Here is a 13,880-nt window from a genome sequence, read left to right as displayed (position 1 = left end):
AATCATTCTGTAATAACTATAAATTATTTAATAGCCCTATTATTTGACCACACCAAAATTATTCATATTTTGTGGATTAAAATTGTGAAAACAGGGCTTGTAGTATATAAAAATGTAAATATTTTTTTAAATATTGTTATTGTGGCTCCCTATCACTAACTTTTAGAGAATTTATGTAACTATGTTTTAAGTTCCAAATGTACGCATAGGAAGATAAAATGAAAGGCTTAATTTAGAACTGAGATTGTGATTGCAGATACATTTATAAATAATTTAGAATAATTCACATTTTTCACTAATTGACGTATTCGTTTCGAATTTACTCTTAGTTTAACGTGTATAGGTAATTATAATTAATTGTATTAAACATTGTGAATAATTGTGTGATGTCGGTAAAACGTTTTAATAACATAATAAATACACTTTTGGATAAAAGTATTTACTTTGTTTTATTTATTAACAAATTAAATTATCCTCATACTTATTAGTGTAACAAATTACAAAACTCAATTTTGAATAACTAATCTATCTGAGTAAACTATTTTGATCGTTATTACAACTGCTAACAGAGTTGTATTCAATAAAACAACGCTTCACAAACTATTTTTAATATTAATTAAAGCTTTCAACATCCTACAACCATGTGCTTAGAACCAACGCTATCTAACCTTTGTACATAGACCTACAAATTGCCTATTAGTTTTTTTTTTAATAGTTTTACGGCATAGTGCCTCCACTTCACCTGATGGTAAGTGGAGTGGGGTCCAATAGAATGTCGACTGACGAGAGATGATTACCCCTCGACAGTCGACATAATTATGCCGGCCTGTTGGAACCGGATATACACAAAATGACCCTGGAACGCGACACACTTATGTGTCACTGTGGCGGGTTTTAACACCTTGTGTACTATGGCAGATATCCGGGTGGATATTAAATATATCCTGTACCAAAAACAAGTTTCCTTTTTTATTATTAATTAAACTATATACTCCTTGTGTACGGTGGTCGCTATCCAGGCGGATATAAAATATATCCTACCACCAGCAAGATATTTTCTATTATTATTTACTAGACTAGTTATTGCTGATTCGAGAGTTTGAGTATAATAATATTGTATCGCTATGCAAATACCGCTGTAAACCACCGTACGTGACGTACGCTCATAAAAAAATATCCTAATTATATTCTCAAAAATATCACTTGACAAGAACACAAACATTGAATTCCATTTTGTACAACCCTTAAACTCTAATCAGTATCTAAAATCATAACTCGTCATTTAGTAAGGCATCTATGTCGTTAATGAGGTTCTTGTCTGAATTGTCTAATTTGCTGACTTTTTGACAGCTGGCTACTACGTCAGGCACGTTTTTACCTATATCTATATCTAAGTCTGATACTACGTCACTTTCCTCAAGGTCCTCGCTTAAATCAACTATGTCAACAGGTTCGCCTAGCCTAGTTGTGTCTACATCTATCACTTCAATCTCCGCTGACAAATCAATGTGTTTCTCTGACACTTCTACACTAACTATTTGTACTTCAGAATCAGAATCATCTGTTTTATCTACTACATCTTTCGTTTCCTCATTACTTTTCTTCGTACTCGATAGTCTATTTCTTATAAGTCTAGGTTTAGTTGTCTGTTCACCGATTTTCACTCGTTTAAACTCATAACAATTGTCTATCAGTTCGTCCTCTTGTATTTCGCACATATCACTTAGTTCAGACAACGTCCGCTTTCTACTAACATCTTCAGCCGGTTTGTGATCTACTTTAGTTTGAGTGGTAGCCGGCGGAGCATTGTGATCGACCTTTTTATATACTATAGAATTACTCCGAACCACTTTGATTATTTTGTTGCCCGATGTGGTAATCGTCTCTTGCGTCGACAGCTTTCTCTTTCTACTCAAATTGAGTGTGATAGGCGTTGTATGTATGATGGCTTCTTTCTTCCTAGCTCTGATCTCGTCCAACGACAAAACTTTGAAGTCCAAGGAGTTGCGTCTCTCTGTGGTCGGTTGCTTCTTGCCCGACATTTCCTCTAACGACAGCCTGTCGTACTTGGAGTTGAGGTTGGTCCTGACTATCTTGCGGTCCTTGGGCGGGTCGGCCGGCGGGAGAGTGTCGTAGCTGTAGAAGGCGGCGGCCTCCGCCTGTATTTTCTCGAGGAGCAAGAGCTCCTGAGACTTGGTGCGAGCGATGGTCTGCATTTCGTCGGAGGAGACGATCTTGGTGGGCGTGGAGGAGGGAGCGCTTTCGTTATCCGACTCTGCAAGAACACATAGCGATCGCTTAGTTCCGACTCGACACGTAACTGATTTTCGTAATTAGTTTTGAAACGACCCGTCTCGATTCGCTGTGTGTTCTCGCGCGGATCTGAAAGCGGCTCGCACTCATTTATCGGGGTGGGCGGTCAAAAATAATTACAAAAATCATATTACGAAACATTTTTATTTACTCGTTGGTATATTAAACACAATTTCATTAAACAAAGCCAAAGTATAATTTTCCGTTCGGATAGTACTGCTATATCAGTTTAAATGTTAATTAGCTTAAATGAAGGGTCTTAAACACGCGTTACTAAATAAACATATTTTGAAATTCTTATGAAGACTAAGATTAACATAACAACAACCCCATTTTATATGAAACAATAAACGTGGCCACTAACACAACGCTCCGACACGGTGCAAGCCGCGGCCCCGCGGCGCCGACGCTAACGCCTCGTCAAACTATAAATACCTCTAACGTTACACTCTACCCTCCACTCGACGTTTCCTATCGTCCAAACCGTACGCCATGGAAAACGAATTAATATCAAAAGTGCTTCGTGTTTTTTTTTTAATTTAATTTTGCACACCAATACAAATTGTATAAAAATCTTCTAAACCACCGTCACAAGTGGGCGCACTGCCGCAAATGCCTTCGCAAAATCCATATAACTCTATTACAAATCAAAACTACAACACCCCACATCAACGAATCGTTTGCTCACGACATTATATTACGACGTTACAGTATATCGAAATAAAAACATAACTTTAGAAAAATCTGTGAGTCTACTATTAACTCGATGTTATATCGAACTAAACACCAATTCACATTTTAAAACTTTGCAAACAAATATAATACATACTATAACGACGTAATACATTCAGACTGCGAGGACGGACTATTATCGATGTCGATAAACGAAAGGAGACGTGGCTTGGACTATCGCTTCTCTCGTCCCTCCCTCGCGTTTCCTTTATCGACTGGATAACTCACAAAACTGTCCAATACCGACTAAATCTCGTCAGCCTAACAGAAAATATTAACGTTATAACAATTAATCTAAGGATGAATAAATAAATTTATCATAAAAAAGAGAAAGGCTACATTACACTAAAAATATATTGCTAAATTACGAGCGAAACCAATTTTTTTAGATGCCTTTTCATTAAAGCAACACATCTTTGTACTAATCCACTCTTTATAAATCCATCTAGATTCAATATACTTGCTCATATAACAAAATAAATGGAACAATTTCACTTTATCGATTAGTAATCAAGTAGAGTCAACGTAAAATTTTGTTTAAATCTCCGACCACGTCCTCTGTCTACTCCACTAGCTCCGCGCGACGGACCAAACTTTACTTCAAAATATTGATTAATAGTTTCATCATACATAAATAATGACTAGGCGTGCCATGTACCATAGACATATCCTTTTTTATTTGCTTTTGTCCCGTACTAATTCTGCTGAAATTTTGTAATAAATATAGGAACTTTACTCTCAGTGCGAAAATATTTAAAGGAAATGATAAATTTTACCGAAACGATAGATATTTTCACCCAATCATTACCACGCAAAGTTACCCAAGTGCTGTTTTATAAACGTTAAGATAATCGGAAGCATTATCAAATATTACCAAAAACCGCTAAGCAAATACATGCCTTTTAGCTTATATCGTTAATTCAATTCTAAACTTGGTATGATGACCTTAAGCACGATATTTTTTTTTATGGAAAGCACAGCGTTATAATCACAGTATACGTACATTTTTATTTTAAGACCAAAAAACTACCTCTTTATTATAAAACTGTGCTTTCATTTTTTTATTCTAGATAATGTTTTTTTTTAATTATTTTATTAGTTCTATCTAACTCTCACGGTGCGAATATAAAGTACACGGAGGCCGGCGACAGTGGCTATTCATTACAAACTGCCAGGCCCTCAAAACACTCTACACACTAACATAAACACATTTTAAAGGCATAAAGCATTTTTTTTTTTCTTTTTTTCATCTATACTTAATGAGTTACAATAATCGTGTATATATATTTTTATTTGTATTTTTATATGTTTATTATAACCTATTTATCATGTTTTTCTCTATCGTAGACAAAGATTATATCAACATCTATTTAAAAAATACAATTACATTTATGTATCGAGCCCTTTATGACTGCCGTGGCTCGAGGCATAAGTGCAATGTGTCCGTTCCGTCCGCAGCGCCTGCGCACGCGCACACGCACGCGCGGCTCTGCGGCGCGGACGCTCCCAGCGGTACACGTCATACAAATCGTTATATAACAATTACAGTAAATGAAAAAGCGAGAGATATTTATGAATCTAATTAGCTAAGATATGAAAGAGACTATATCCTCTAATTTATTGCACATACAAAAATACCGACATCGCTTTTTCCCCTACTCAATGATCATCCGGTCGGGTCGAGAGAGCTACGAGCGTACAGCGGGATACCGCCCGTTCGACAATCTGCGATACCAAATAGCAGATATTACAAACCTAAAAGCCAGCTTCACCGGCGCAACAACGATGGAACACAAAACTATCCTTCAAACTTTACCATAAACAATGGATGCAGTTTCAGTCAAACCATAAATAAATCGGACTTGGTCATAAAACCGCATCCAATTACAGGTGCGCAATAAATACTATAATTGACTATTTACGGAGTGAAAGCAACTGTTTCAATAGAAACGGGCACAGTGACGCATGTCCGCCACTTTGTTAAACAAAAACATAAAAAAATCGAATCTATGCCCGTTGTATTGTAGTGTATGAATTAAAAATAATACTCTGCCTGTGGGCTGATGAAATATTACAATAACATGCGTACAATATGCGAATAAATTTGTTTCAGTCTAAGATGACAGTTCACAATGCTTTTGTCTAAATCTTTATAGTAATCGATATCTAGCGTGCAATTCTAGCTAGCGGCCTAAAATATCCCTCGTGAGATAGCTCCTTACAGGTTTCCTTAACATATTTCTTAATATACTGCAAGCAATACTAGTAGGAAACAATACAACACATTAATACAAGAGCACTCTCACAAGGACAACCGCGTGACACCGCCTTGTATAAAAAAAAAACTGCCTCCGGCCACTAAGAATTTAGGCCGAATCACTCGTGAACTGTCACCTCATCACATAATAAATCAGTACTTTTGACATTTCATCATGAACCGAGCAACAAAACACCAACTAAACCCAGTATAAACATATAAAAAGAAAACAATGTCACTTTTAATTTTCCAAAACAAATACGCAAGTGTTAAAAGTGATTGAGCGTTGGGTGTAGGTGTGTACGAGCACTAACCCGACTCGCGCCGCTCACAATCTGTTCAGCCGAGTTTAATACACTAAGTTATGTGACGATACGTTCACAAGCTCAAGCTCTTTGAATAATTTAGATTATGAAATGTCAAAGAGCCGTCGATTAATAGCTATTTTAACACATTATACGCTATTTTGAATTTGAATGCATTTTGTGTACTGGCTCGTTCGCCGAGCACTTTATAAAAATATCGAAAATATTCAAACACATGTTCACATTCCACTAACGTCCGCTATCTGTACGCTGGTCAGACGTGCACGTCGTTCCGTCTTCACTCGCTCCAATTTCCAATCCCTCAATATTTTCTACATTTTCAAAAGTAACGGCGACACACAGCCTTAAGCCCGATGATACGATTTGAGAATGTGTGTCAATGCTTTTTGCACAAAAGTGTATCTACTTTATATAAATGTGCAAAACATATTACAAATTTTGTATTCACGTGGTTAAGTAGTTTCGCATAAAAATCGTGATTTAAGTATATAAGGCTAATAACTATCGAATTACTTCACAGTCAATTACTGTTATGTTCTTTCAGTAGTGTTAACTTTGCTTCAATATTATTTGTTGTTACGGCATGAATATTATTTAATTTTACTATGTTCAGATTTGAAATATATCAGTTTATATAACATAACCAAATCATCATGACTTTCATTTTCATACATAAATAAGTCCATGAAATCAGATGTAACAAGACAGTAATTACATCACAATAATGCCGATACTTCATCATTCACACATTTGATACAACCGTCAAACTAAACAATTCTCTAACAAACCTTAGAGCTTAATTAAATTACGTTCGCTACACACAAATCGTTCAGTTTGACGGTAAGCATCAACTGTACGAATGCGTAATCACGATTCTCATGCGAGACACACTGCATTGACTACGGTAAGGCTAACGCGGACCTAGTGTCTGCGCGGGCGCCTGTTCTCAAATCGTGTGCAGGGGGCTTAGTACATGTAGTTTCAGCACAACCGCATACCTTCGTCGAAGTTGACGACGAGGGGGTCGACGGGCAGAGACGCGTACGGGTTCGGTGCCTGGTGCGGGTGCGGGGTCAGGACGCGCCGCAGCTCGCTGCCGGCGGACAGCTGCACGCCCAGGATGGCGGAGTCCAACACCACTGCCAAGTTTAAATGGTTCAACATTATTTGACGGATAAAATTTTAATGGAATGTGAATGTTATCAACCATTGTTAAAGACATTAGTATAATTGTATATTATAAGTAAACTATGATAATCATCATCAAATTGAATGTGTGGATATCACGCTCTGAGGGGCAGCATTATGAGACAGACTCAAGCATCGGTTGCATTGTTCGCGATGATATAGACATATAGGTGCGTGTACCTTGGCTCTGCTGCTGCCACAGCAGCGGCACGGGCGCGGGCACGGGCGTGGCGACGGGCGCGGGCGCCACCACGGTGGCCACGCCGCCGCCCACTCCGCCCACGCCGCCCACGCCGCCGCCCATCGTCGCCTCCGCCGCGCCCTCCGGCACGCTCAGCAGTTTGCTCTGCAAACATACGGAACCGTCTCAATACCATAACAATGTATAACCTATCAATGACTGAATAAATGACAGTATAATATATACTAATCACACAAATTTTATATAATGACCACAATGAGAAGGACGTAACATACAGCAGCAGCAAAAAAAATATATGGCATTGAAATAAAAAAAACATATTTTATCGCGTTTTTTATATTATATTTTCTCCCATTGTTTCAAAAACTTTGCAGCCTTTATGGTGACGAAGGATAATATGGAAATCTATATGGTTAATTCCATAGTCGATAATATTACGATAAGCCATGATTGACCAAGTTTAAATTACAAGTGGATTTAATATAACCTCAGCATAAGCATCTAAATATTGATATCAAAGTTATCTTTCAATACCCAAATAGTTGACGCCAAAAAAATTCCTAATTATTAATAATATTTATAAATGCCATTAATGGGATCGTTACGCCTATTCACTTATCAGATGACTACAATGTAAATTCCCATCCTATACATGTTTGTTCCAAGAAAATGTTGATATGAAACATGACATTAATTACACCATTATAATATTAACTATCTAATACATGGTGTGCAGGAATAGTCTTGTAATAGCCTAGTGAGTAAACCACTTGAATGAGATCTCTAGTTCAATTTCAAATTAAATACTTAATGATTCACAATATGAAATATTTCTATTGTGGTGCAGAAAAAATCTTGAAGGCAACTGGCATGTTTGCTTTATTGCAAACCGCTTTTTCGCTAGAAAAACTGATTAAACACCCTGTATCCACGTGGGTGACCGAGGCAAATACGACGGCATTACCAACTTTTAACAGCGTGTAGAATTAAATTCACAGTGGATTTCATCAACACTAAAATTACAGCTGTATAATGTAATGCTGGAACTACACTTGTCAAAATATTTGGCAGAAAATTATTTGATTTTGTGTTCTTTATGTACAGAGTTATCGTTGGATTGCCCAAATGACGTTAATATTCGCTCAAATACGTCAATAAGGTATCGGACTCATTTTTGTTCTTTAATATTATCAAATATTTACGTTGTATAAATTATAACACAGAAGGAATTATTAAATTCCGCTAAAAAATCAACAAGTTTCGAATGTTGGTGGTAGGTAAAAGTAATTACCAAGAAACAGAAAAAAGACGAAATAATCACATTTGACGTCATCGGGAATTACGACACGTGCGAAAGAGATAAAGCGATATCCCCACAACGCACCCATTTCTGCAAGATACAATATTTGAAATATGAAGTACTAGCCCATTTTCTAACCCAATTTTTATGCAGTTTTCGCAGGAGTGCTCCTTTTTCGTATTATTAACCATGACATATAGAATAATGAACAAAATCAAACATAGGCCGGTTCCCTATTATGGCGCCATTTAAAGCCAATGGCGATTGTCCACACTTACAAGTGCGGAAGGCGCAGGTTGGCTCGGCGCGATGCCATCGGTGCGAGCGTCTGGGTTCTTGTGCATGAAGGGGCAGTGTATCTTGCGGCAGCCTCCGGGTTGGTTCTCCCAGTAGCACGGGATTTGCTTGCGGTTTTTCTATAAAAAAAATAAGGGCTACATTAATTATAATTGTAATATAAATGAAATATAACAGTGCACGCGCGGCTTATATTACACTAACATAATATACATACTGTTAGATAACATCCCACCAGGTTCGCCATGTAAAGTTAGAATTGGTGTTAGTTGACGAGACGGTTTTGGTTATAGACTCCGTTTATTAGATACTAGACTGACAGTAATGTTACTATTACTTGGAGAATTCAAATAACATTTATTATTCTTTAGTTAATTTATAGAATATAACCTAAATTCTATTCTGCCGAAATAAAAATAGTTTTCAGATTTTATGGCGTTCTTTTTATATTTAATTTTCTCCTGTCATTATAAAGACTGCAACGTTCAGTCATGGGGCGTACTGAGGTGTATGTCGTCAATTCTATTTTGACTACTTCAAAATTTACGTCGGTAGTTTCGTTATTAACGCACATTACATATATTTTAAATATGGAAGGCTTCGAAGTATACATTGTAGAAGTTACAAGCTCCATCGCAAGTCCTAGATAAGGAATATTGAATAATAAAAACAAAACCGCGACACCGCTGAATGGCTCGTATCGAATGTTACTTCCGTTACACTATTTTGTATGTCATTATTATAATGTTTGTTAACGTTAAAACAATAGATCTAATTACATGACTGGCCCATCGACGGGTGTATGTGCATCCAAGCATAAAATAACCTCACACTTCTACGACTAAAGGGCTAAGCCCCCAGTGACGTCTCTGGGATCCACCGTGCCTCCCTAAAGCCGGCACTGGATAGAGGCACCTAATATGAACATTGTAAGCTAACATTTCTAAATTCAAAAATATAAACACATTATAATATTACTAGGTTTAGCTCGCGGCTTCATCCGCGTGAAGGAGTTTTCCAGGATATTTTTTCCAACTTACTTGATATGTGTCGTTATATTATGACGAAATTTAGTAAAATCATTATAAATTGTAGCCTATGTGTTATTCTGATATACAACCAATATTACTGTAAAGTTTCAACCAAGTCCGTTCAGTAGATTTTTCGTGAAAGAGGAACAAACATAGATATACATTCATCCTCACAAACTATCGCATTTATAATATAAGTAGGATGGTATAAAGAATTATTGAAAAGGAAAGATGCATTTTGACATATTATCGCTTATCGCCAACAGCAACTGTATATTTTATTGATAACAGAAATATGTTTGCGGTACGCCGCGTTGTTTTTGCTTAGAAATTTCTGTTCACACCAATTTACGACATTTCTTATCTGATTTAGTTGCTTGTAAGGTTCAATGTCGGTAATAGTTTTGCGTATTTTTTTTTATCATATAAGAATTCCCATGTTTATATTTTGTCCCATGACGTAAATAGTTTAAAAGCGATCCTATCACCCTATCGACATAAAATACTGTCCCAAACAATCAAATGCCCTTGATATCGAAAAAACTAACCAACTAGTTATTTCTAACTAAGCCAACTAGTTATTTCTACCCAGAATTTTTGTTATTGCCTTAGTAAGCAAACAAGCAAGCGGTCCGTTGGTATGGTAAGCAGCATCCGCCGCTCATGGACTGTACAATGCCAGAGGCACAGCCAGCCCGTTGTCTACCGAGAGATGAGCACTCTTTTTGAGCCTCGTTTAAAGAACAAGTCAAAGCACTCGGGGCACACCAATGCAGGGAATTCATTCCAAAGAACTCCAATTTAACTATCAATTATGTAGTTAATAGAGCAATAACACGATTGCAAATATTTAAATTCGCGAATCATTATGCCGTGCATTCTATACATAATGAATTACGCAGGCAAAGTACGCAGACCAATGATTGGTTGTAAAATAAAAGACAATCTTTTAGATACAAATAAAATAGTTCATGTTATTTACCTTACTAACGTCCACAACAAACTATTTGCGATTACAAAAAAAATCAACTCGAGCGCCTTCTTAGTTTTTAACATAAGTACAAATTACATCCCATTTTAGGTTATACACATTGACTATTTGTGAAATGCAAATGTGTTCAACGTGCGTCATATTAATCCGAAAATAATAACTCCAATAAGCTAAAAATATGATTGATTGTCAACATTTATGATGATAATATAATTTGACAACACATTAACACAATCATCTGTTAACAATGCCGCGTGAGACATGCGGGGGAGGAGGGGGGGGTCAGATAATGCTGTTATCATTATTATGTGACATTTGAAATATTTCACCTAATTACAATGTGATTAGATATACTAGAAAGATTACCTACTGATTTACTTATATAAATGGTTTCTCTACACTTTTTATATGAAATCATTTTTCAAAATAATAAAAAGTAAATAAAAAATATTGTTATATACTGTTTCCTAACATCCATTTATACTGGTAGTATATATTTTTGTAAAAAATAAAACAGAATGCAAATTATTTTTCAAAAATATTTTTAAACAACACATACCATTCATTCATAGTTATATTTACAAAATCAAACAAGTATTATCAGTGCCATTTTAACCTCGAAAACAAAATGTGTTTCCCACTACTATTAATAAGAGATAAGCTTCATTATGTAAGACAATACACCAAATGATTAAAAAAATTACAATTCATTCTGATTAAATATGTCATGTTATACCAAAAATAAGCATGATCAAGTGTTTTAATTATTTAAATTTCACTATTTAATTACATTTCTTATCTTAATACTCATAACGATAGCTTGAACTTGAATGAAAATAAAGTTTTGCTGATTATCAATATGTCAAATTTAATGTCATTTTTTTCCTAACTATGAAGCAAGGAAGAGTAATGATTAAATTTACTAATCCCCAAAACCACTACTACGATTGTATAAAATTCTCTAGCTCATGGGAAATTACATGAGCCCTAAGTGCTACTGAGACTTTAAACCCTCACTTCCAAGCTCCTTAAATAAAGATTAAAAAAAAAAAAAAAAAAAACCCTCACTTGCAAAAGCTAAATTATGCAAAATCACATACCCTGAGTTCCATGTGGCGTAGTTTGCAGCGTTTATCGAGGCACTTGCCCTGCTGCCATGCAGTGCACATTGTCTCACAGCCGAGAGCCGAGGGCTCATGACGGAAGTCACAGTCATCACCCTGCATCAGAACAAATATTTCGTTACCTAAACTTATACCTGTTAGTAATTGAAATCAAGTAATATATTCTTGTACTGTTAGCTTTGTGATTTAATTTCAAATATGTTGTGCAAGTCAGGAATATTTCGAAACTATACAATTTTCTATTGAAAGCATTGTGAAGGTATGAAAATAAAAAATCTAAGAAGCCATAATACAATTTAAGAATAAGGATTATTTTCTAATAAAATTAATATTAGAAGATTATTTAAGAATACATACTCTTGGTGTATATCATGTGTAATCAGACACAAAGTGCAATATTTGCTGTTCAATTAATTTGAATATTTAGACCAATGACATTTTTGATACCACATGTATGTAGTAACATTAATAACATTGTTTAATCTGGGCATAGCACCATCGGAAAAGATTTTAGGTTATTTTGGATCATGGTTTGGAAAGCAATACGGCCGTAAAATAGCAATAAAAAAACCCACATACAAAATAAAATATCTTAGCTCACGCCAATAACTAAACATAACAAAGCGGAGATGCCTGCGGCGAAACAATATGCTATAAGTCCTATCAGGACGTTTATTCCCGATCACAAGCGAATCTATTGAATCACGTATCGGTAAACAAATTGGATTTCAGGTTGTCCTTCACAAAGACAATATCAATGATATACGGACTAAAATAGTTCGCTCACCTTAATGCATGTAGAGTAGTAATAAAAGTAGCAATCGTTGAACTTCCGTGGCGACTCCATGGTATTCTCCGCCGTCCAGGGTCTGCGAACGATGAAGTAACGTCTGGGTACCAATGCCGACACGAAAATATTTTATTTTACTACAACGAGACCGTTAAACGCTACAAAATACGACACTAATAGTGGTCAAGGTGTAATTTTGGGATCAACACATCAAACAGCCTGCTATTATCCGAAAACTAAGATTTTTCCATTTTGACAGCACGTAAAACACGGCGCGGTCAAACTAGTTCCAAATTGAAAACTATCAATTGTGTCAAACCATAATTATTCACTAAACTCACCGTTAACTAGGTTAACTAAAAAATAATTCAATTAAACAACAAATATCTACACAACAGCACTATCTAACATAAAATTATATGAACGTCACTATTAGAAAGAAGATGTAGTAGATATGGCGGACATGTGGCGGACTTTCATTTCGTAAATTTCATTTCATCGACCGAGTTATTTGATTGGTTGATTATTTTTGACCATAGACTAAAGTTTCCGAACGATAGATTATATTATTATTATCCAGCATTATCAACTCAATTATTTCTTCAATATTATGATTAAAAATAATTTATTTGTAAGATATAATATTCAAACTCAATGTGCAAAGCAGTATAAGTCAATATAATTACGAAATTATGATTAAAAACTGCCTGGACTATTTTGACGTTGTGGCCGTCCGACTATATAGACACTACATTGCTGTTTAATCTGTGACAAAAAAATAATTTGCAAAACTCCCGCGATTAATGGCGGGATATTCTAACTCCCCATCACCATTTTGGTCGGGGAACTCTTACCCCATGCTCTCGCCTCTTGGTAAACAATTTATCGTACGGATTATCACGTGAAGTGCTTACTCGAATTTGCGATAAATAACTAAGGGAATTATAATTCTATGAATAAAATCCTTTTAGATGTTGTATGAACTTTATTTATCTTATTACATGTCGATTTTTAAACATTAAATTACATACAATAAATAAATGCTCGTAATAATTAATATGAGTCACGATCAGTAAAAAGCGAAATAATTTTAAACTAGAGAGAATTATAGTAGTTAACCTATAAAATGGAATCGATAAAAATATAAGTTCGTGGCTAATAATGTAACAATAAATTGGGAACATGTCATGCATCTACGCACTCGTCACCAAGTCCCGTCCATTAAAAAAACGCTCAGCGTCGAAAATTTATGTCAAAGCGCTTCTTGAATTATTTTTATCTCGTATGAGCAACTCATATCGTTTTAAAAAGCGATAAAAAACAGGAGCC

General features: G+C 35.6%; 1 protein-coding gene across 2 annotated transcripts; it reads right to left on the bottom strand.

The window, feature by feature from the left end:
- Nucleotides 1-231: 231 nt before the first annotated feature.
- LOC115456203 (zinc finger CCCH domain-containing protein 11B) lies at nt 232-13,087 on the bottom strand. Of its 2 annotated transcripts, none has more exons than XM_030185203.2 (7): nt 12,893-13,087; nt 12,549-12,630; nt 11,738-11,857; nt 8,597-8,734; nt 6,997-7,162; nt 6,627-6,767; nt 232-2,275 (listed from the first exon to the last, which is right to left on the bottom strand). In XM_030185203.2, exons 2-7 carry the CDS (start codon nt 12,606-12,608, stop codon nt 1,269-1,271), a joined length of 1,632 nt encoding a protein of 543 aa, XP_030041063.1. In that variant the 5' UTR covers nt 12,609-12,630; nt 12,893-13,087; the 3' UTR covers nt 232-1,268. The 2 variants fall into 2 exon arrangements, with proteins under 2 accessions (XP_030041063.1, XP_030041147.1); XM_030185287.2 differs by having other exon boundaries at nt 12,549-12,651; nt 12,893-13,070.
- Nucleotides 13,088-13,880: the final 793 nt, after the last annotated feature.

Source organism: Manduca sexta, chromosome 7 (assembly GCF_014839805.1).
Source record: "Manduca sexta isolate Smith_Timp_Sample1 chromosome 7, JHU_Msex_v1.0, whole genome shotgun sequence".
In the NCBI taxonomy this organism is placed as follows: domain Eukaryota; kingdom Metazoa; phylum Arthropoda; class Insecta; order Lepidoptera; family Sphingidae; genus Manduca; species Manduca sexta.
The sequence above is the reverse complement of the archived record's forward strand: the minus strand, read 5'-3'. Positions and strand labels throughout refer to the sequence as shown.